This window comes from Marmota flaviventris, chromosome 3 (assembly GCF_047511675.1).
Source record: "Marmota flaviventris isolate mMarFla1 chromosome 3, mMarFla1.hap1, whole genome shotgun sequence".
Lineage (NCBI taxonomy): Eukaryota > Metazoa > Chordata > Mammalia > Rodentia > Sciuridae > Marmota > Marmota flaviventris.
Window position 1 is genome coordinate 68,500,361 of NC_092500.1, and position 24,440 is coordinate 68,524,800.

Consider the following 24,440-nt stretch of genomic DNA (forward strand, 5'->3'; position numbering starts at 1 on the left):
AGAAACAAGTGTGACTTTCTACAGGAAAAAAAAAGAAAGAAAGAAAGAAAATCTTTCTTTTAAAAGCTTCTAGGCATTTGGAAACAGATCAAACAAATGCACACATTGAGTGGTTCCATGCCCTCTTCTTTCAGGTATTTCATCAGGTACCCTGATGCCACTCTGTGCAGATGAGGCACTGATATATCTGCAGATGCACTAACAGTCCTATCTTCATGCCACTCTGTGGTTTGATAACCCAGAAGCATGGTATAGATTCAGCTTATAATGCCTCAAGAACAGCTAAAAAGATCTAAATTAAATTCTTCAAACTTTATTGAGTGCCAACTATTTGCTGGGCACAAGCGAGGCACTGGGCAGTGATTCTGCTGGTTCTGAGAAACATACATGGTGCTATAGGAAGGAGGTTCCCCCTAAGGGGTAGGAGGGAGGTTTGCTGTGGGCTAAGAAAAAAAATTTGTCCTCTTCTTATACCACCTGGGATCAGTATGGAACTCAGGAACAGATGCTGGGCTCTCTTTTATAGGTATTGCCACTGGAGAACCATGAGCAGATGCTAAACAGCTGTGGAATTTGCTCCACAATCTACATAGTGATGTGTCTCCAAGGAGCTCTGGGTCATATGACCAATATATAAAATCTTCACTGAAGTTCTAGGAAAAAGAAAACCAAGAAGAAATGAAATAAGCAAGGAAATTTGCCCACATAGTTTCTTGCAAGTTCAAGCAACAATACCCCCGAGACACATATCTTCATTGTTATGCAACCAGGAGGTCAGAGGATCTTTCTATACCCGAAGATACTGTGTTGTGAGGTGATCTTCTAAATAAGTGGTTCTGAACCAGGGATGATTTTCCCCTGTGGAAACTATGGCAATGTTGGAGACATTTTGGGTTGTTTCAACCAAGTATGGGGCTGAGTGTACCAGTAGCTAGTTGGTAGAGACCAGGGATGCTGTTAAACAGCCTACAAAAACAAAAATTGTTTCTGGCACAAAATATCACCAGTGCCACGCTGAGAACCCTTGCTCTAATCCTCACATTTCAGATGTCAGTAGCAGAACCTGTCACCTGCAAATGTGACAGTCACGGGTTCATGAATAATCCTGAAGTTTCATGACACATGATAATTTGTGTGGCTAGAGAGTAAGTCTGGTCAAATACCTAGTACTTATACCTTGAGAAAGCTTTTCTGTTCTTTACTGGTCTCATTAGGATTCTAAAGCGATCGCGTGTTCTTAGTTAAACTAGATCCCACTTCATAGAGAAAATGACATATTCAACAGTTCACTGTGAACCTGGTGACTTGTGTAGGGGATCTGAGCTCCACATCTAGAGAACACCAAGGGGCTTTGAGATCTCTCTGGCTATGTGTCTCTGAGTAAGGGCAGTAAGCTCACAAGGTCCAATAGTTCAAGCCATCAGGGTAAGGAAGCAAGGGACATACCGCATGAAGATCACTATGTTGTGCACCAGGATGTCAGGTAATGTACAGAAGAAGCTACCAAGCAGCAATACAGAGACAGGCAGTTTGATTTAAAACAGGAAAAAAAAAATAGAAGAATCAATAGAAGAGTATTAAATTATTTAGGGTGATTCCCAACACCCACCCTTCTGACCCAAATGCTGCTAAGGCCCACCAGTTCTGAGCCACCAACAAGGGTCATTCTCATCTTTCCCCGTTGTGATCCTTTTCTGTTTTTCCAAAGTGCTGGAGCTTGGTAATGTTTTTAGTGGGTTAATGATTTCTTTTAGAAATTCCAGCACTTCAATCACAGATAAAACAATATCTCTTCCAAATAAAACTTAAGATAGCCAAAGCTAGGAAGCCTACAGGGCAAAGGCTAAGACTTAAGGCAGAACCTGGCACCAGACAACTGAGTACGGCTCTGAATTCCTTTCCTCTGATAAAGACCACACATATAAAGAGCATTGTCCTTACTACACATAAGAAAATGGTCCTCCCATCTCCGCCTTCACCGTAAAATTCACCTGAAAACAAGATACTTGGAGTCACACAGTGGTCAAGGACAGCACTATTATCAGAAACCCTCAGACCCTGGACCATGGTTCCATCACATATAAAATATGTCCCCGAGACTATCCTTGATATAGCCTATGAGCTTCTAATTACTACTCTGACCTCTTCCCCTTTGAGAGGTCAATGGATTTCAGATTATAATACCGCCTCTTCTTTATATGTAGCAAGTCTTTCTCTTACAAATTCTTTTGCTCCTCAAATTCTTAACTGCTAACTATTTTCTCCATCCTTCTCCACAATTGTTCATAATTACAGAGCCCATTAGATCTTTCTCATCAATCAGTGCCTATGTGTGGAAACCAGGAGAAGAAAAGTAATGCAGCTGTGTTATGGTTTAGATGTGGTATTCCCCAAAAGCTCACCTGTGAGACAATGCAAGAAGGTTTGGAGGAGAAATGATTGGGTTATAGCCTTAGCCAAATCAGCCAGTCAATCCTTTATGGGATTAACTGAAGTGGTAGGGTGTGGCTGGAGAGGGTGGGAATTGGGGCATGGCTTGGGTGTATATATTTTGTATCTGGAGAGTAGAATCTTGCTTTTCTTTTTGATCACCATGATGTGAGCTGCTTCCCTCCGCCACTCTCTCCTGCCATGATGTTCAGCCTCACCTCTAGTCCTGAGGAATGGAGCTGCCTTTTATGGACTAAGACTTATGAAACCATGAGCCCTCAGATAGACTTCTCTGTAGTTGTTCTGGTCAGATCCTTTAGACACAGCAGTGGAAAAGCTGACTAAAACAAGCTGTGTGTCCTCACAGCACTTACTTTGCTCCCACACTGTGGGACAGGGACTCCCAAAAAAACAGCTTACCAGTTGCTCACTCCGCGGTGGAATGGGGGAGATGTTAGTGGTCACATATGTGCCAACCACTGTGTTCATGTACTGAACCTGGCTGGACAGTCTGGTCACTGTCACAGGATAGAAGTTGGAGTTTCTGATTTTCAGGGTGGCCTGCATCAGGGCAAATGAGGAAACAAGTGTAAGCATCCTGGTCCAAGACCAGCAGGTGCACAATCCAGGCAGTGAAGCCCTAAGCCTTACCGTGATGGCGAGAATTACAAGTGAGTCCTGCTTATTAAATGTGACTTTCACCACTTTGATGCCATCATCACCCACGAGGACTGAATGTGGAAACAGGAAGAAAACCACCAAACCAGATGCCAGGAGACAGAGTAGGACCGACAGAAGGACATACTGCTTACTGCAAATGACATAACAAATGCCCCAATGGGCAGTCAGATCAAGGTGCAACTGACAGAGATTAAATGTAAAAATAGGGAACAAAGGTGAGAGTGAAAGGAGAATACAAATAGCCAGGAACCAGAAACCAAGCAAGAAGGGATGGAGCAGAAGAAGCCTTTTAAAACCAGTTTGAACACTGTTAAGTGAAGCCTGGGAGGAGCTACGTGGACAAAGAATTTCCTCACTCCTAGGACACCCTACTTCTCCAATTCCTTTCAATCTCACCCCTTCACTTGGCTCTCAGAACATTTCTAGCTTCAAGTTTCTTTCCCCAGATTGTGATGGGGCAGAAATATCCTTCTTGAGCAAATTGTAATAAAGGAAATGGGTCATTTACAAGAACAGAGAGTTTTCACAGAATTAACTTACAGTCATAACATATAAAAAGAAATAGGGACAGGAGTAGGTATTAGCAGGTAGGAGGCAATTAACTCACGTTCTCTGAGGGCGCAATCTCTGATCACTATGTGGGATCAAAGCCACCAATTCATTGACTTGCTCTGGAAAAGAATGAAACACATATTTTGTAAATCCCACCTACTTGGCAATACTTTTCTTAGCACTTCGCTGCAGCCTGCCACAGCAAATATTTTCCTGGGATTAGATATTTAAAAAGTACTAATTTCATATGGTAGGTTTAATGAACAAGAATAAATAAATTAATAAAGAATATTATAAATTACAAAACACCTGTAAGTACTTTCAGGTCAGTGGCATAAAGTTGAGAAACCTGGGATCTTATTCTGTTTTAATGCATGGCCAACTTGGCAAAGTCATCAACCTCTCAGAGCCACTGTTTACTCACCTTTAATATAAAGGGTTAGAGTAAATGTTTTTTAAGCTCTTTGTGACTCTCCATCTAAACTCTAAAAGACTCTCTGAGTGCTTTCTTAATAATAGATAATCCTGAAGGTAGCCCAGGCTCCTCTTCTGAACATTTGTTTATTTCTCCTCACCTGATACATTTTGCTGACATTGGGCTATTAATTCACTAACTGCTTCTTTATTAAGAAGCTTCCAAGATGGTCCGCCTACAAAGCTGTGCCAGTCCTTATGCGCAAGAACAATAAGATATGTACTAAACAACCCCATAACATAGAATGAGAAGAATATTCCAAACCACAGTAGAGTCGGGAAGCATGGGGATAAAAGAATGGAAGTAAAGAAAAGAAAGGGTTTCAAATATAAAGAGACCAAGAGAAGTTGTGGAATCTGCCCAAGTGTATCAAGTCAGCTGAGCTGGTTTCAAATCAGGGCACTCTGGGACTATAAAAGTACTAATGCCTCAGAGATAAGCTGTTAGGGCAGACATAAGAACCCCTGCCTTAACCAGGAATCAGTCCTTCCCTGATCACCAGATTCAAACCTGTTGGGATATAGCCTGTTCCTTGGCACGTGAGACAGGTGATGCTATCTCTCCCTGTGAACTCCACATATGGGAACTGAGCAATGGCTTCTTCCTGTTCTAGATCAGTCAGCAAAGCCTCCCTGTCATCTTCTTTCTTTCGCTTGCAGGAGGGAGTATGTGCAAAGGAGAATGCTGAGATCCCATGGCCGTGATGTGCCGCGCGTGTCATGTCCTAGATAAAAAGAGTCAAGTGAGTGCATGTTAGAGTCCACACTGGGCCACGACAGAAGACATTGCTTCTTTCTGTAAGAAAAGTGAATACACACACAAATTAGGGGTTGCCATCCTGAGTGTGAGACCAACAACCTCACAATGTCTACCGGGACACTCACTTTGTAGCAGCACTGCTCTCCCCTTTACATACAGTGGGGGTAATGGGCCTGCCTTCTGCCAATCTGTCCAGCTCCTCACCGCCCTGGGACTTGCCCCAGCCACCTGGTCCAGTTCGCCCCTTACTCTCCACTATCTGCAGACTCTGTATCTTCCTCGAGAAAAACCTTCCTGAACAAACAGGTGAACCAAATTAATAACAGGCCTTAGCGAACCCCCTCCTCCTCCACTCCCAGCCCCAAGAGGTGGGCTCAGGTCACGCCCCCCTGCAAAAGCGATGTTTCGATCTCATCAGAGTCACCCAGGCGGAGCGAACGCCGGCGTCCCGAACCTGCAGGGCTCGAACCCCGGAAGCTACTTCCTGGGCGGCTCCCTCAGCCACCTAATCGCTTCAGCGGGTTTATACCTGCCTCTTCGGTCCTTGCAGCTGGCAGTCGGTGCGCAGGCGCAGAACGGCTAGGAGGCGCGGGGGACGGCAGCGTGCACTCGCGTCTGCGCCCTCGAAACTCAGGCACTTCCTTTCTACTATGTCGCTGTCGCGCTCCCGCTCACTGGTAGACGGCAGCACAGAGCAGAGGAGGATGGTGACCCTGGAGGCTGGGGAGGGCCTACCCCAGCGAGAGGGCGGTGCTTCCCTGCTCCCTGAAACACTGAGAGAGACTTGGGCGACTTTGTTGCAGGAGAAGGAAGGCGCCACGGCGACCAAGGTCGTTCGCTTTGCCCGGGGCCTTGTAGACGTTGAGGTCGTAAAGCCAAACACCCAGACCCTGCCCTCGGTCGGGTAGAGGCTCCAGACACTCTGGTGTTGTAGATAACAGTGCGGCAGGAGGACGCACAAATAGTCCCCTAGCGCAGCATAGGGAAACTTCCAGGAAGCGTCCTGTCATCTTCTTTCCGGAACAAACCCAAGCGCTGAGGTCTGAAAGTAGGATGCGCTGGGATGTAGACTGATTCTCTTCAGGACCTCGCCGTCCCAGCCTTCCACAACACTGGCGTGCACGTAAAAGACCAGAGGGTTCTTTTCTAACAGATGGAGTTGTACATGCTTCCAGGCTGAGCTTAGCCCGCAGCAAAAGGAAGGCTGAGGCACACATTAAACAGCTGAAGTCACTAAAGATGATGTGCGGAGAGGAGATATTCTGAGATTGTATGAATGAGGGACCCACTTGGCAATGAAGAGCGAGGTTGGGCACCTGATTTCTGCTACTTCCATATTCTCTTTATTCGCCTGCTGCTGTCTAGGCACCTGCCAACTGCTGCCCGCCATCATCCCACTGAGCCATTGCTCCCCTTCTTCCACCCCTAAGCTACACCTTCTCCTTCCTGAAATCTGTTTTTTTTTTTTTTATCCTTCTCCTTGTAGTTTACAGTTCTTATTTAAACAAATCTATGTTGTTGGGGGAAAGCAGATGCTCAACTTAAGACACATTCCCCATAAAACTAAAGCTTTCCAATCGCCATATTAAATTGGTAAGGTAAAAGTAAGCAAGTCCAAATTGAATGAAACCATAAAATACCTTTATTAAGACCACGTAAAAAACTAGAATTATTCTATTTATTTAACTTTTTTCTATAAGAACATAAATATCAGATAAGTTGAATATTCTCTATTTTGGTAAATAATTTTTTGGGAAAAAATAGCTGATAAAAATGTTTGTGACCACAGGTGCCCATTAACATATATACAATGTGTTACTTGGTGCTGTTGTATGTTTCTCGTTTCCCAAAGGTTCAAGTACTGGATGCTCAGTCTCTGGAGAGATGATGTGAGAAGTGGTGGAACCCTTACCACATCAGGCTTAGTGCAAAGTCATTGGGGGCACTGCCCTAAGAAGAGATTAATATAATTTTGGGGGGAAACCTGGTTCATTCTTCCAGAAATGGGTTTTCATAAAAAGAAGACACACCTGTACCCTCTTTCCAGCTTCCCGTCTTACCATGAGATCTCTTCTTCTCACATGCACTCCCACCATGATGCCATCCACCATGTTGTGAAACAATCTTCACCAGAGCCCAATCTTGGACTTTCAGCCTCCAAAAACTGTAAGGTTCTCTGAAGTTTTGCCCTTGGTGGCTTTTCTCCTTATCGGCCCCCACACTTATGGTAGTGTAGCAGTTGCTAATTTTCAGTGTATGGCTCCTGGTTGATGGAGAGACTGCACTGCAGTTTCTTGTGGTCATTTTCCCTCACCTCCATACCAGAGGCCACCTTGGGAAATTCTGCAGAAATAATTTTCATATATTAGAATTTATATGGACAGGGCATAAATAATTAATGGAAAATAAAGTCATCAAACACCTAAAAAACAAAAACAAAAAACATTCCCCAGCTTCTTTTGCAGATAGAAGTGGCCGTGTGACACTGTTTTGGCCAATGAGGTGAAAGAAGTTGTATGGAACTTTTGGGAAAGCACTTTAAAAGGAAAGGAGACTCAAGTGGTCTTTTGATCTTCTTTTTCCTATTTGGAATTTGGACTTGATGTTGGAGACAGGGAAGCCACCTTTGACCATGAGGCGGGAAGTGCATGCTAAGGAAGGCTAGGTATCAGGATAAAAGTCCATGATCAGGTCCTGGACTGATTGTCTTCCGAGTTCTCATTATGTGAGAAAAAAATAACTGTAAGCCAGCTTTGGGGGTGTCTTTTCATAGTGGAATACTATCCTAACAAATATAGACACAGAGCTACTTAAGCGAAAACACAAGCAGGCAGCCTTTTATATATATATATATACATACACACACACATACATACACACACATATTTAGATGTATGAACCTTTATTTTATTCATTTGTGGTGCTAAGAATCGAACCTGGTGCCTCACACATGCTAGGCAAGTGCTCTACCACTGAGCCACAGCCTCAGCCCCCGGACAGCCTATTTTAACCACATGCCACATAGGCCACACTTAGGTTTTCATCCTCTCCCAAGTCTAGCCCTCAAGATTCTCACCCTTTGAAAGAGGAAGACACCAGTCTTCCAAGTTAGTCTTTCCTGTCTGAGGACTTGCCTCCTTCAGGTGTTTCACTTGGAGAATGACCTCTACTGAGACCCCATCCTCTCTTACTGCATGGGTGTCACTTCAGTTCATGACCTCTGCTGGACACCCTGCCCAGGACAGGATGCAATAAACCTAACATCTGCATTATGGATGGACATTACAGAGGAATTTCAGACTATACCAGAAGTAGGATAAATGAGTCAGCCGCCTGATCCATATCAACTGAGGAGGAAGAGGAGGCCAGAAGAAGGTAGGGAGCTTGGGATGCTTTCTAAAGGGAAGGAAATAGTCTAAGGGCTTGGAATCTGTGGTCAGGGAGAGACAGGCCTTGGGGTTGATGGGAGACTGGAAAGGAGTCCAGGGCATCACCAGCACAACCCGAAGCTCTCTGACAGTCTGCTTCCAAAAGTGTGTCTTGGGACAGATAGATTTTACTTTTTAGTGTAACTTTTATTGCTCCTTTTCTCCCTGACACCCAGCTTGATGTCTGATGCATAGTAGGCCCTCAATAAATGCTTGCAGAACCACACAGCCTGGAGGTTGGCCAAGATGGCCTGCGGAGTAGTCCCAACATCCTCTGGAGCCATATGGGAGACAGTTTTAATTGGGCAGTACATTCCTAAGGAGACAGCCATCACTTCTCACTTGTGCATGGCTTCCAGGTTTGTCTCACCATCCTGGTTATGAGCAGTGAAGTTACTGCAGACATGAGCTCACTGGGGCTCTCCGGGTGAGCCAGAGCAGAGTGGGGCCAATTGGGCATCCTTATCCTTCCAACCTCCTCCATGGCCATTATGTACTAGGGCCCCATAGGCTGAAGGCAGGAGAGCCCTGATAGAGCTGCTGATCCTAAAAGGCCCTGAGGAGGAACAGGAGGTCAGGGATGAGCTCTGCTCAACTCTGTCCTCCCTTTGTCAGCTGAGATTTACACTTGGAAGTCTTTATTCTGCCCCCTTTATTTATTCCATAGATGATAAAACTGCTTGAGATTAAATGGCACCCAATAAGTGGAAACACCAACACCAGAACCAAGTACTCTGTCTCCTTCTTTGGTATACTTTACGGAAGGACCTGATGACCTGCTAAATCCCTTTGCGGCAGCCACTGTGGCACACAGGTAGGTTTAAGGGGCACAAGAAACCTTTTTATTTAATGGAGTCTGTGTTTATTCTCTCATGAATCAGGGATCCCAGAACCCAAAGCTCTGGCCTATGGGTTTCTACTGCAAGAAAGTTCCAGGTTCAGTTCTCTAAGGGAAGAAAAGTCTAAAGAAAGAAGGGGGAAAGAAAGTTCTCTTGCATTTAAGAACAGCACACAGCCACAAAGTCAGATGTGTGAAACAGCTCCGTGTCCTCTTCCCCTCTCCCTCCATGGTCAATGGTTGCATTTAGGCCCTTCCCATTTAAAAAAAATATTTCTAGTTGTAGTCAGACACAATACCTTATTTTATTTATTTATTTTTATGTGGTGTTGAGGCTCGAACCCAGTGCCTCATACATGAGGGCAAGCGCTCTGTCACTGAGCCATAACCCCAGCCCTGCCTTCCTACCTTTTGCGTAGGCAATTACAATTGCTTTCCTGGTTGACTTTCTAATTTAATTAAATATTATAATTTCCTAATATGTGTCAGGCACAGTAGTATATGGTTCCTGAACGTTATTCCATTTAATCTTTCTAACTCTACAGGCTTAATACCATCATCCCCATTTGACAGATGAGGTGTCTGTGACTCACAGAAGTGACGTGGCTTGCCCAGCATCACACCGCTGGGTTACAAGCACACAGCAGCTCTGGCCTCTCGCCCTCCCAGTCCTTCCTCCATCCATGGATCCAGTGGCCTAGTCTAATGGCCCTTTTCTAAAATGCAAATGTGGGTATATCATTCTGTTTCTTAAAGCCTCTATGGCTCCTTTCAGCCCCAGGGTAAGACTCCCCCACCCCAACTCGCCAGGCTTTTTCCTCTCTCCTGCTGCCTTCTTCCTGCTAACCACACACTTGAGCCACAGAAGACTATTTGTAGCTTCCTAAACATGCCCGTACTGCATGCGCTTGTTTGTTCCAGCCTCTCTGGATAGGATGTTCTTTTCTCTCTGCCCCACCCCACTCCACACCCCATTTCCTACACTCGGACAGACCCTACACAGCTATCCAAGCCCAGCCCAGATGTTGCTTCAACATTTTTTTGCAAACCCACGTTCTGCCCCACCCCACATGCATGTACACACGCACACATGTCGCGTTCCTCATGACTAAAACATTCAGGGTCACTCCAGGTGAACTGGGCTGCACGAAATAATCACACAAGAGACAGAGATACCTTTTTCTTTGGGGTCCTGTGATGGCTCCTCTGACCTTAAGGTTCCACAGAAAGAGAAAGAGAGAGCACACGCTGAACCCTTTTATCGAGGAGAAGCCATTCAAATGAGGCAAAGGGTCAGGAGTTGAATGTAGCTTTGTGATGTCTGCTGTCAGCAGGTTGACTGACATCTAGGAAGTCCACACCCAAAGGAAGAGCAAGAAAAGGGGACACACAAAGGGCATTTCCATGGAACATTCAATCCCAAACAGGGCAAAGGGGTAACATCACAAAGGAACAGGTGAGTGTAACTCAATCCATGGGGCGACAAGTCTGAAGATGCGTCCTCAGAGTTCTGGGACGGGGCAATGTCCAGGTCACTACGAGATGTAGTCAAAGCCTCTCCACTCTGGGATGGAGAATGCGAATCATTCAGACTGGCTGCCCACACACATACACAGATGCATAGTAACAAGCGCATACACACAGACACACGCATGAACAGACAGTCCCCCTTAACCCTCTCTCTTGATACCCCTCCCCCTACTACCCTGACCCCACACACTCATTCTGCTCTTCTACTGCCACTGCTCCATTTAGGGCCTCTGTTGTGGTTATCTGGTGGGGTCCCTCTAGCACCTAAGTCTCCCCCATCATATAGCCACTGTTTTTCCACCAGGCTGTATGTCCTGTTAGTCTGTGAACTCTGTGGGGGCTTTGAGAAAAGCCTGACAGACAGTAGGAGCTCCTTAAATATTTGTTGAATGAATGAGTTGAGTGAATGATTGGAAAGTATCTTGGAGCAGGGACAGCATCAATCTTCTGTGTCCCTGTCATGTGGCATGTGCCCATCACCTAGTGGACAAGAATTCAGTTAGGATGAATGAATAAAGACAAGAGGAAGAGAGGGGAACTTAGGGGAGGAGGCTGGGGAGGCATGGGGGCTTGGGACTTCTGTGCAGGGAAGATGCATCTCTCTTCCTTCCACCAGGGGGCGCAGGAGACCAGCAGCCAGCCTCCAGACTCAAGGGCCTTCTTAAAACCCACAGAAGCTTTGGGGTTGTTTGTTCCCTTTTGCAGAAGGGTTCAGGAGGCAGCTGAGATCAGAGAAGGAGCCCACCCAAAGCTGGTTCACCTGCAGCAGCAGGCCCTGGATGGCCTGGCCTGATCTTGTTTGCTGGGACAGGAAGGGATCTGGATGCCCCCAGGCCAGGTTCACCTTGGAACAGGTAGATGCTCTCAGCTGGAGGCTATGACTAGAGCTGAGTTCGTTCAGAGCCAGAAAAGGGCTTAAATTCCTTCAGCCATTACATCACGAGCACGAAGGGAGGTCGTTTGCACAAATTCCTGGACACTGGCAACTCTTGAGAATTCACATCCTGTCCCCCTTCCAGTCAAGGCCAACCCAATTTTCCAGGAGCCTTGGCTTTAGTTCCAGGTACCACCAGTGCCAGGACTGATGTTGGGCTCCATGGCACAGTGATGGGCGGGACATGGTCCCTGCCCTCCAGCTACTTCCCTCTGACGGAGACAGCCAGCACCCTGCAGGTGGTTAAGAGAGCGAGCTCTGGAGCCTGGAGGCCTGGGTATGAGTCCTGGCTCAGCCCCTCACTGGCTGTATGACTTGGGCATAATCCTTAATTTTTCCCTGACTCAGTTTCCTCATTGGTGGGGTTTTTAAAAAAACGTAAATAAGTTGATCTATGAAAGCCTTTAGCTGAGTTTTAGAGTAGTGTCAGTCAAGAAATAGACATTCAGTACATGTCAGCTGTGACCACGATGCTGATTCTCTATCAGCAGCAGAACCTTGCATCAGAGAGCACATGTGAGACTGGCTGAACTAGTGTCCTGGCACTCCTGATACCATTTTTTGGTTAGTCTTGGGCATCCATTCAGCAGGTCATTGTGGCAAAAGAGTACTGAGTGCCCTGACCTTTTAGGACTGAAAAGGAACAAAGAAAGCCAACTAGAGAGTACAGGCCCAGAGGTGCCAAATGCCTGGGAAAGGTCACAGACAGTCAGGGAGAGGAAGAGTCCAGTCCCCCAACCTACCCCTTGTCTCCTGGGGTCCTAGGGCTCAAGGCTGTGAGACCACCTGGCTGGACCCACCCATTCCAAACAAGATAGTTTGGAGGTTTCTGTCAAATTAGAGGTCACAGACATTTTTATAATCTTAATTTTTTGGAGCACTGGGCTTTTGTCTTCCCTTCTGTGAACAGGGTTGCAAGGGGACCTGGATAAACAGTGAGGGAGAGAACTGAGCAGGTAGGAAGGTGCCAGGGAGATGAGAAGCAGGCCAGGACACTGGAGAGAGGGAACATGAATGTAAATCACTGTGCCACCATGGCTGGGTCCTGTCCCCTGTAGGTACTCTGAAATGGTGGGCACCACATGTTGGGAGCTGGCCTCTTGGGTCCTGTCTCTGCTCTGCTTTATCTTTCTTTGCTATATGGCTTTTGTCCCTGCCCTGAGTAGAGGCTCAGAAGCCTTCCAGATGCAGCTCTGTGACTTCTCCATGATGATCCTGGAGGAACTCTGACTCTACTGGGGACAATCTCTCTCTGAATTCTCCCATTGTTTACACATTTGGTTTTCAGTGTCTGCTGGGGATTGGTTCCAGGACTTCTGCAGATACAAGACTCAGGAAAGCCCAATTTCCTTATATGAAATGGCATAGTAATTGCATGTAACCTACGTATGTCCTTATGTATACTTCAAGCCATCTCTAGGTTAATTATACTACCTAATGCAATGTAAGTGCTATGCAAATAATTGTTATACTATATTGTTTGGGGAATGATAATAAGGAAAAGAGTCTGCACACATTCAGTACAGACACAGTTTTTTTTTCTCCAAATACAGTTGGCCCTCAGTATCCGTGGGTTCTGTGTCTGAGAATTCAACCCACTGCAGACCAAAAATATTTTTTAAAAAAATTTTCATCGATTCTGAATACATGCAGACTTTTCTCCTTATCATTATTTCCTAGACAATACAGCATGACAATTCTCCACAGCATTTACCTCATAGTAGGTATAAGTAATCTAAAGAATATCTGAAGTATCCAGGAAGATTGTGTGCAGGTTATATATGTAAGTACTAAAGGACTTGAGCATCCTTGGGTTTTAGTCTTCATACAGTGGAGAGTCCTAAAATCCTCCCTTTTGGATATGGAAGGCCAGGGCTGGCTGCATATCTGTCCTGGAGCTTGTGTCTCACCCTGCCTGAGTGTTCAGAGGCAGAACAGCCCAGCGACCAAGGTGGATACTGCACTAACTCCTTGGGCCCAGCCCCCAACTCCACTGCTTCCTTGGTGTATGGTGGTGTGAGAGTTTCTTACCTTCTGTGTGCCTCAATTTCTTTCTCTATAAGATAGGGATAATAATAGTAGTACCTTTCTTGCAGGGGTTTGAAACAGGTCACTGAATAGAAAGCGCCAGCATTTAAACATTCCATATTGTCTGCTGTTGTAGTCATGAGAGAGTTTGCGCCTGGGTCATACCCTAAGGCCATTTGTGTCCCGCACGGTCCCAGTGCAGGGCCCTACTGACCATTTGTGGAACAAGCATGGGATTCTTGTGTCCTCTCCCCTGGTCTTCGTGCCCCTGCAGGCCCCTGCAGAGCGGCCTGTCTCTGTGGCTGAGGCTCTTCCTCCCACAGCCCCGCCTGTGCCCCAGCAATTTTCCCTGGCAGCTCCCACGTTCTGGACTAACTTTAGGGTTGGTTTCCAGCTGTGGTTGGATTTTTCTGTTTGAAAAATATTTTAAGCAGCTGGTGGGGAAGGGGTGGAGAGGTGGGAAAAGAATAACAAATAAGCTTGTGAAAGGAAGATTGTCTATATGGCCTGAAGCTACTACTGCCCACAGCTTGGTCTCATGACAAGGGCTATCAGGTAGTTGGGGGTGGGAAGCCACCCTCTGGTGGCTTCACAGGTTAAGGAAAGAGCCTCTGTGCCTGTCACAAATACCCCTTGTGCTTTCTTTCACGTTGTGCCCTTCTTGAATTCTGAGAATAAAAGAAATAAACACATGGGATAGAGCTGGGTGTGCAGCAGGCAGGATTGAGGTTAGACACTGGAAAGAGCTTCCTAATACAGAACCCATCCCTGCAATCCACCTTTATTTCACCCGAGACTCTGCCTTGGAGGCTCTTACCCAACATCTCACTTCCCACTATCCTCTTCCATTCCGCCATCCTCCTGCACGGTTTCCTCTTTTTCTTCCCTCAGCCCTGCTCTACCACTGCAGCCCTCAGGCTTTGGAGCTTTCTGAGGAATCGTCCCCTCAGCCTGGGCAGAGAGCTCCAGGGCTGGCAGCAGGACAGGCGACAGCCAGGACGGGAGGCCCCCCAGACACCCCACACGCAGAAGGAAGATTCATGCTGTCCTGTGTGGCTGAGGCAGATTGTAGAGATAGAGAGTCACAGAAAACTCAGGACAGGAGAGAAGCTAAATCACAGAGTCCAACAAAAGCCAAGTCAGAGAGAGACAGGGAGAAAGTCAGACTTGGAGGGAGGGAGCAGACGGTCACCAGCAGTGCCCTGGCCAGGCCCACATGGACATTCCTGTGGCTTCTGATGGCAGGGTGGGCTCAGCCCTGAGGGATCCCTGGTGCCAGCGTTGGGGGGGCCCAGCATGGGGTCTTGGGCCTGGGCGGCAGGGAGGGCCTGACCTCCACGTCCTGGCTTCTCCTGGGGGTTCCCTCCTCTGCACTGTGGGGAGACTGTGGAGCCAGAGCAAGGAGGGATGTCAGTGGGACAGAAAGGTGCTGGACTGAGGACCAGGAAGGGGTCACGCTGTTGGAGCCTACAGAGTGGTGGGCAGGTGTGGCAACGAGGCCTTCCGGGGTCCAGGCAGCTTGGCAGGGCTGAGGATGATACCAGTCAGGAAGTCAGGGTGGGAAGATGGGCCTGCTGCTCTCAGAAGTCTATGGGCAGGGGTGGGGGTTGGGAGACCTGGGGAAGGCAAAGCTCTTCTGAGTGTATTGACAGCCTTCTTCAAGAATTTCCCTAAGTGGGCCCGGGGGTATAGCTCCGTGTTAGAGTGCTTGCCTAGCATGCTCAAGGCCCAGGGTTCCAACCCTGGCACCACAAAAAAAAAAAAAAAAAAAAAAAAATTCCCCAAGTGATCTGCACCCCTTAGGCACCTCTGCCCTGCTAGGCATCCCCCAGCAAGGAAAACGACATTGGTCTGAATTTTTGACTGAAATCTGTACTTAGCAGATCCTTGCCGCCTTGCTAATTCACACTACAGCCCTGCTGCTCTCCACCCTCTTCCATTCCCCAGGGAAACCAGGCAAATTGGAGAGCCTCAGAGGGTGCAAAAATGGATTCTGCACTGCCCGATACCATTTTACTTTGTACTAAGCATGAAAATTTCCAAAGTACGTACCTTTTCTCCTCTTACTGTGAAACAGATCATATGTGTATTAAATACATATGGACAGTTTAATAAACAAGTACAAATCAAACACCTGTGTTTCTACAGTGAGGTCAAAGTAGAGTATTTCCAGCACCCCAGAAGTTCCTGTCACCTCTGGTTCCAGCCCCATCCCTTACCCCAGAAAGAACTGGTATCCTGACTCCCATAATCGTAATTTCCTTGTTTATCTTCCGAAGCATTTAGAGTTCCTTAGATATTATCAGCTTTTGAGTTTTATAATGGCCTTATTATTCCCATCTTACAGATGAGGGAACTGAGGCTTAGAAAGGTTAAAATAACTAGTCCAATGCCAGCCTCCAAGTAAATGGTGGAAGCAGGGTCATAGTTTGGATTGGCTGATGTCCTGGAGTGGTCCCTTGCTCAAATAAGAATCCACAGGAAACCCTGGGCCATCCATAGCAGTGGAGACAGGAATCCCAGTGCCCTAGAAAGGAGGAGACCATCTTCATGGCCAGGCTGGTGCCTCCCTTCAGCATTGTAGATTTTCTAGGCTCCCAAGGGTATTGCTTTGTGAGTACCTGGTTAGGAATAGAGGAGGCACAGGGCAATAAATGGGAGGTTGGGAAGCACAGGGGCTGGGGCTGATCTGGGATGGGATCTATGCCTAGAGAGAACCTTGGGCCTGGGCTGGCATAAGCCAAGGGAACCCAGGACTATGGGTATGTGCCTGAGCCAGGTGTTTCCCATGCTTTGCCAGATTTACCAGGTGTGCTCTCCTTGTCGGGCAGGTGTGCTTGGTGTGTGTGTGCAGATGCCTGGCTTAGGCTACAGACTCGCATTGTTCTGAACCATCTCACCCACCCTCACCTCTTTATCTTTTTAATTATAAAACTGTACGAGCTTATTATAAAAAGTTCAAATATCAAAGTCTCTCCTGATTCAAACCCAAATCTCAGCTATAATTTCTTTTTCTAATTTAGCACTTATCCTTCTATTCTTCTTTCTAAGCACATTGAAATATATAGTTACATTATTTAGACATACATATCCAAATGTAGTGGAATTGAGTCTATTTTTAACAACGATTTCAGGATCTACAGCCTTTTTCACCATCCCCCCCCCCCATTTAATATACTTTCTTCTTCTTCACCATCAGTATGAGTGGATTTCTTTCACTTTTAACAGCTAAAGAGCATTCCATTCAATGAGTGTATGTATGCTTAACTGGGTGGGTTCACCTCCCTGTGTCCGAGCTCCCCTAGTCTTCCAGAAGCTGAGACAGTAGGAGTGCCAAGGGAATGGGGGAGGACCAGAAGACTGGTTCCAGACTGTCAGCCCCACCCTTGAGCCAGCTGCCTTTTGACCTCCTACAAATAGATTTCAGGTCTCTGCCCCTCTCACCATCCCTACAGCTCCACCCACCCAAAGTCCACATTTCCTCTACCTGTCCTATGTCTTCAGTCCCCCTGCCCTTCTCCTCCTCACCGTGACTTCTTCAGAGTGCTGAGGGTCTGGGGTCTTCGGGGTGAGCTCCTTGCCTCCCAGCACTTGGCCTCTGAGGCTGTCTGATCTCAGAGTTGGGAGGAATTAGGCCTTAAGGGACCCTGAGCATAGGAGGCTCTGGCCTGGCAGTGAGCACGCCTCCTACCCAGGCTGACCCAAGGGAGGTGTCATGCTAACTGGCACTGCCCATGCCCAGATGGCAGTTTCCTGCTTCCCAGAGGGCATTGGGGATGGGGACTGTGCCAGATAGGCATGGTGCCCCCGCCCCGTACCAATGTCATGGAAAATCTGAGACCTTGATCTTTGTTCTTGATTGTTCCTTCTGGATTTTTATAACTGGAAACTCTCGGAGTCTTTGTTCCCATCAGCTTGAGAGGGAGGGTTGAGGGTGGGGAGAGGGGAGGTGGCTGAGTCAGCAGTAGTTGGAACTTCCTTAGACTAGCGGTGACCCCTTCTCTCTCTCCACTCACGGTTTACCTATCAGCAGTCTGAGCTTCCGACTGGGAGGCCCTGAAAGCAGGGCCTTCCTGAGCATGCCATCCCTTCTCATCTTGCCCCAATTCCCTTTGCTCCAGACACCTCCAATTTCTCTTATGCCCAGGTGGCATGCGGTTCCCAGCCCTTCTCCTTCCTCACGGCAGGTCTAGTATGTCTGTTTACTGTGGGATACAATTAGAAGTTTTACAATTAGAACTTTGTGAGGTTTCTCCCTCCTCCTGAACAAGCCCAGCCTCCTAGTGACCCCTCCCCTCCTCTCTCCCTCATGGCCAGAGTTCATGGAAACTTCTTGGGTCAATGACTATCCTTCCTTTCCTGCTCAGGAGAGCAGGACCCAACCCCCCTCCACTGGCCTGGCACTTTCTTTCCCTCACAGCCCAGCTGTCCTCCCTGTGGGGGAGGAGGGCCTGCCTAGGGATGAACCCAAAGCAGGGCCTCACTGACTTCTGTCATCACCTGCTGTTGAAGGAGGTGTTCCTCTGTTCCCTGTGACTTGACAGGTAAATCTGGGGGCAGAAGGAGAAGCAGAAAGGGAAGCAGGAGCCCCAGCTCCAGGTAAGGAAAGTTGGTGGTGCTGAAGCCCAAAGCCAGAAGGCCCCAATCCTTGCCCACCAGCTTTTACACTCAAAACTAACCACTTACTCAATGGATGCAAAGATGCTGTTAGAAAACTAGTATCGCTGAGTGTGGTGGTGCACACCTGTAATCCCAGAGACTCTGGAGGCTGAGGTAGCAGGATCCTAAATTCAAAGCCAGCCTCAGCAATTTAGTGAGGCCCTAAGCAACTTACTGAGACCCAGTCTCAAAATAAAAAAATTTTAAAAATTTTTTAAAGGGCTGGGGATGTGGTTCAATGGTAAAGTGTCCCTGGGTTCAATCCCTGGTTAAAAAAAAAAAAGAAGAAGAAGAAAAAAAACCAGCACCACTGTGAGAAACTTGTAATCTGGTATGTGGAGTTGTGTGTTTTCGGGGCAGATATGGTTCATGTTTGGACCTCGGGAGAGGGACACCTGAGAGGCTGGTTGCCACCAAGGCCTACTTCCTGGGGATGGGAAGAAAGCTGAGGCTGACCTGCAGGGGTCATCAGAGAGGAAGAAGGAAGTAGGATTGAGGAGTAGGGGAGCTGCCTCTGGATTCCCATGAATAGGCCTCCTCTGTGTGTCAGGGGCTCAGAGGGGCCCTGTTGGTCTGTCTGAGCAATGGACTCGACCACTGGAGCAGGTGGCTATGGGGCAGAGGAATGGACCTTGCCAGCCTGAGCACTGAACCCATGACTTCTTCTTGGTGATGCTCTATTAGGAACCATTGCTCCCAGCCAGTGGAAGGGTAAGACTGAGGAGAGCCATTCTGGGCCCTGTAGGTCAGGACACTGCACCCCCCACATCCGATTCACTGCCCAAGCGGAACAGATTATTTTTGTTTCTTCAGACCCGGCCAGTGCCTTTGCCCCCCTCTCCAGGAGTTACTCAGTTACCAGCGTAGGTTTTCTATTTCCAGAGCAAAGGCGGGTCCTCCCTGCAGGGCTTCCTCCACCTGAGGGCCTGGCACTTCCCCTCCATCCAGCCTAGGGAGGGGCTGGGGCCCAGGGCCAGGTCCAAGGTAGAGAGGACAGGGGCATCTGAGGAGAGGGCTAACCCTGCTCTCCTTCCCATCTGCACTTTTCAGTGATCTCCCAGGCCATTCCCAGAAGCACACAGCATGTTCTACCTCTCACCTTTCAAAGTGTCCCTCTCCAAGATCCATGCCCTCTGCCAGCCAGCCTCATTGCTCTGATCCTTTCACAACTGCCCTCCTCACAAGAGAGGGGACACTGGCTGTTTCTGCTTCCCAACCCCCAGCCATTTTCTCCTTTACCCTCCAGACTGGCTTCTGCCCCCACCACCTACACCAACACTGTACTGCAACTATTCATATTCAATCTGTCAAATCTCAGGAACACTTCTTTGCTGTGTCTGCTCCTCTCAGCAGCCCAACTTGGCTGCCTTCCATCTGAGGCCCTCTGTGACCTGGTTCCCCATGGTGTTCTCCTTGCGGGCTTCTTTCCTCCTTAATACCAGGTCCTTCTCAGACTTCTTGGCAGGTTCCTCCTCAGAGTGACTCTAATACTAGTGCTCCTTGGAATTGGTTCTGGGTTTTCCTGGCTCTAGACACTACCCATAAGCTAGAAGCCCCATGTTTCTTACTGCAGCCCATCCCTCCAGAAAAAGTTCCTACTGGACTTTCTACTTGAAGTCTCCCAGACATCACCCATGATAGCTGTACTTTCACACACATGCAAAGATGTGCTGTCCACAAAAGCAGGAACTTAACAGCCAGAGGTGACTTGAAGAAAGTCTAATGCCATTCTCATCCCAAACATCCCTAGAAATATTTATAGGAATCACTCTGGGGATGAATGTGAAAATCCATATGATCTCATCTCAACAAATCTGAGTTACATGTACATGCACATATTAAAACGTGTTCACTTACATTTCTTTCCCCTTCATAGAACATGAATGAGGCAGTCATTGGGCAAGTATCAGGTTAACTTCATGAATGAAGACAGCCAAACCAGAATATTTAGATACAAAAATCTCCCACTGGCTTGAATTGTCTGGTTTGGCCATCTATACCTAGCAAATTAACCAGAAAATTGCCAAAGCCCTGAACTTGTGCTGGATAGGCACACTTTTCCGGTGGCCTGCATCCTTGCAGATACATAGATAGTGCTCTACACCTTGTTATTAAATATATCTCTCCACATATTATTACATCTAATACATATTTATTACCAACTCAATGATTGTCCCAGATTATCTAGATTAATCTTTCATACCAGGCTGGTTTTCTGCAGCTCCCTATCATGTGAGTGAACCACAGGGATAAAAGATGGGAAGGGAGGCAAACTAGAAAGGCCATTATTACATCTGTTCTTGTTTCCATTCTCTATTAACATGTGTTCAGAAGATGTAGTGATATTTACTATTAGTCTAAATTGTAATAATTGGCAGAGAAAGCCTGATTTTCAACAGAATCCCAGGTAAAAACATCAAATATGAATATGAAAACAAAAAGCAAGAGGGCAAGTATAAGGTAGTCAAAAGGAGATATATATATATATATATATATATATATATATATATATATATGTATTTCCCCTCCCTCAATTGCCTTAGGGATGTGCTTTCAACATTTGTCCCTGCTCCATTGTGCTGTGATGGGGTAGGCCTATGTACTCTTTTTCTGTATTTGGTACTAGGGATTCAACCCAGGGGTGCTTAACCACTGAGCTATGTCCCCAGCCCTTTTTGAGACAGGGTCTCGCTAAGTTGCTTAGGGCCCTGCTAAGCTGCTGAGGCTGGCCTCAAACTTGCACTCCTCCTGTCTCAGCCTCCCAAATCACTAGGACTACAGGTGTGCACCACTGCACACCTGTACTCTTGAGAGGTTCTTTCCAGTCTATAATACTTAGACCCTCCAAGAGTGTATCACTTAAGCAATTCTTTAGGTGCTGATGAGTGGTGGTCTGATGTGGTAGAAATAGTGCTTTTTAAATTTTAATGTGCATATAAAATGTGAATTGCGAGGAATCTTGGTAAAATGCAGACACTAGTTCACTAGGTCTGTGTTTGAAATTCTATATTTCTAACAGCTCCCAGGGTAGTCTCATCTTGCTGGTCCATAGGCCACACTTTCAGAAGCAAAGGTATAAAACATACTGGGCCTGGAGTTAGAGGTCCAAGGTCTGTTCATAGTTTCTTATCTTTGCTGACCCTCAGTTTCTTCTTTTGCAAAAGAAAAATAATATTGAGTACAGACTTCCTAGAGGGTGTTGTGAGGCTTTTAGGAGATAACATATCTGAAAACCCTCTTTATACTGTGAAGTGCCTTGCACGTGTTTGTTAGTACTGTTTTGGGGTTGCCTGGCTTTACCTTCAAAGACTCTGGGACAGGCACTGCTGACCTAGCAGGCAGGACTGATGGAATGATAGCAGCTTGCATTCAATGGAACATTCACATGAAGCAGTTTCCCTGGAAGCTGTTATTTGCAGAGCTAGATGCTCTGTATCTCTCCCTCCACCCTCAGATTACTAGTCTGCATGTGCTCCTGACCCTGACCCAGAGAGGCCACATGGCTCCCAGCTGTGCTGGGGCATCCGGGATGCCTTCTTTGCTCTCCCAGCTTATGGGCTCTCCCATTAGCTAACCACACATTCTACTCTGGCCCTGGGCCCAACCCTGCACTGGGCACTTTTCCTTCTTCATTTTCCCCCTCAAGCAGCCAGTGTCCTTATGCCCTCATGCTCACCACCCCTCAATCCCATGCCCTCAGTCCGCTCAACTCTCCCCTCTTAAAAGCATTTGATATACAAATCAGAATAAGTTAGCAATAACTCGTAAGACTTAGCGGTGATCTCCTTTATGAACACAGTCAAGATGGGAGTCAGAACACACAATTTCAAGCCCTGGAGCCTTGGAAAGGCAGTGTTTTGGAAATCCTAGACTTCAGTGTCCTGCTCTGTATGCCTTCTCATTTTCCATTCTCAGTAGGCAACCTTCAAACCTTGCCGTGTTCCTGATTTGCTTCTGACCCAATTGGGTATGTTTGTGAAACCGGAGACCAACTCCTGTGATTTCATAGGCTGATCAGTCTATGTGAAAATCAGGCAGGTCTGGCCTATTGGCCACACAGAAGCTTGGGCAGAGCCATCATTATCATCCAAAGGATCTCAGCCTGCTTCCTGCCTGCAGTGACCATGACAGGTAATTCTCATGTGTGGGACACGGTGTCCTTGGTGTGCCCTGGGCAATGAACACTCCTGTCTCAGCTGTAACTAACCTTTTCTCTCTTATTCAAGTAAATCTCATCCAAGTTAAATGAGAAAACTACTGTTATAAGGATGACCTTGATTTTCTTGATTTTATTATTTTTTAAGGGTTCCAAAACTTGGTTCTTTACTTATAATCAGTAATAAATAGCAACATATAATGCTGGTTGAAGATTTCTGTCCACACATTCTCTGTTTGCTCCAGTGCAAGGGCCACAGACTGCATGCTCAACTAGGGGATTTGGTTTTATAAACAAACCACTGAATATCTATTATGTATCAGGCTGCCAGCCTTGGAAAATACAAAGATAAATAAGACATTAGCCTGTGTTTCCTAATGGAAAGAGGAGGGAGACTGGTTTCCTGAGAACAGTATATTTTCTCAGGCTTTTATCATATCAACACCTTTGAGGATTTCTGTCTCCTCTTTTATTTCCTTTTTCTATCTAGATGAATGTTGCTCTTTCTTTTAAAACCTCATCAGTCTTACTAATCTTATCAAAAACTGGCTTTTAGGTTTATTGATTATTATTTGCTTCTTGATTGATTAATTTTTGCTTTCATTTTTTGTTTCTACTTTTTAAATATTCTCTTATTATTTTTTAATGTTTACTCTTATTTTCTAACCAATATATTCAAAATTGCACATTTTCCAATAAGAGTTGTGTTCACTGAATTCACAACTCTTGAGGTACATTGTTTTTATTATTATTTGGTTGTAACTATTTCTCAAGCAGAGTTATTTTTCTTTGACCTGTAAATACTTTAGCGAGAGCAATTGAAGTTTTCCCATTAAATATTTCATTTATTTTCTTGAAATTATATTTTTATTCTACTTCATTATGGTCACAGGGTATATAATTTTTTAAATCATTTTGTGATCTACTATATGATTACTTTTATGAAGATTTTGTCATTTATTCTTTTTTGAAAAAATATTTTTTTAGTTGTAGATGGATACATTTATTTATTTGTTTGTTTGTTTTTGTATGGTCCAGAGGATTGAACCCAGTGCCTCACACATGCCAGATGAATACATTACCACTGAGCCATAACCCCAGCCCCTTGTCATTTATTCTTAAAAAAATATTTGCCTTTTATAGTTAGGGGTAAAATTTTCATACATCCATCAGATAGAACTTAATTATAAATTTTTGTAAGAAAATTTATATTCTTATTCAGTTTTTGACTTTTTAAATTTGTGTCTCTAAAAAAGATGAATGGAAAGCTTCCGCTCTGATTATATGTTCATTGATTTCTTTTTGTAATTTTGTTAATTTTTGCTTTCTATATTTCAAAACTATATTGCTAAATTCATGAATATTTAGTATTATTATGTCTTCATGGTATATCTTTTTTTAAAAATATTTTTTTAGTTGTAGTTGGACAAAATACCTTTATTTATTTATTTATTTTTTATGTGGTGCTGAGGATCGAACCCAAGGCCTTACACGTGCTAGACGAGCGCTCTACCACTGAGCCCCAACCCCAGCCCTTCATGGTATATCTTTAATCCTTTTTATCTCTATAATGCTTGTGGGATTTTTGTCAATTTTTGTTTTTGTGTTAAACTCTATTTCATCTGATATGAACGTTGCTATCCTAACTTGTAAAATAATGCTTCACTTTCAGCATTTTGGTGTTATTACAAATTATTAACAAGATATAGATGGACTTTAAAAAAAAATCCAGTCTGAAAATCTCAGTCCTTTAGTAGATACACTAAATCCATTAGCATCATACACATTTACTTTTTTAGTATCCCTGGGTTTTGAGCAGGAGGTATTAGAGAGACTGAGGGCACCATTGTCATTCCCAGGAGAATGAACTTGAATTATTCGCCTACAATTCTCTGGAGTTCTAGCCATGAACTTGTTTTATCCTACACTTACCATGCAATCATCCCTCTGCATGTGACCTGGATGGGTCC

General features: G+C 45.8%; 2 protein-coding genes across 2 annotated transcripts in view; one reads left to right on the top strand and one right to left on the bottom strand.

Annotated features, from left to right (window-relative positions):
* Positions 1–464: 464 nt before the first annotated feature.
* Tmem106c (transmembrane protein 106C) lies at positions 465–4,849 on the bottom strand. Its single transcript, XM_027949969.2, is given in 8 exon segments — positions 465–653; positions 1,447–1,500; positions 1,942–1,991; positions 2,851–2,991; positions 3,082–3,241; positions 3,719–3,782; positions 4,649–4,813; positions 4,816–4,849. Coding segments are annotated over 8 exon segments (750 nt in total). The 5' UTR covers positions 4,835–4,849; the 3' UTR covers positions 465–556.
* Positions 4,850–18,081: 13,232 nt separating this feature from the next.
* The window catches only part of Vdr (vitamin D receptor), a 95,512-nt gene continuing 89,153 nt past the window's right edge, over positions 18,082–24,440 (top strand). Inside the window, exons 1-2 of the mRNA XM_071609939.1 lie at positions 18,082–18,199; positions 22,230–22,445. The gene's annotated coding sequence lies outside the window, so the exon portion shown is untranslated. The remainder of the gene's footprint in view (positions 18,200–22,229; positions 22,446–24,440) is intronic.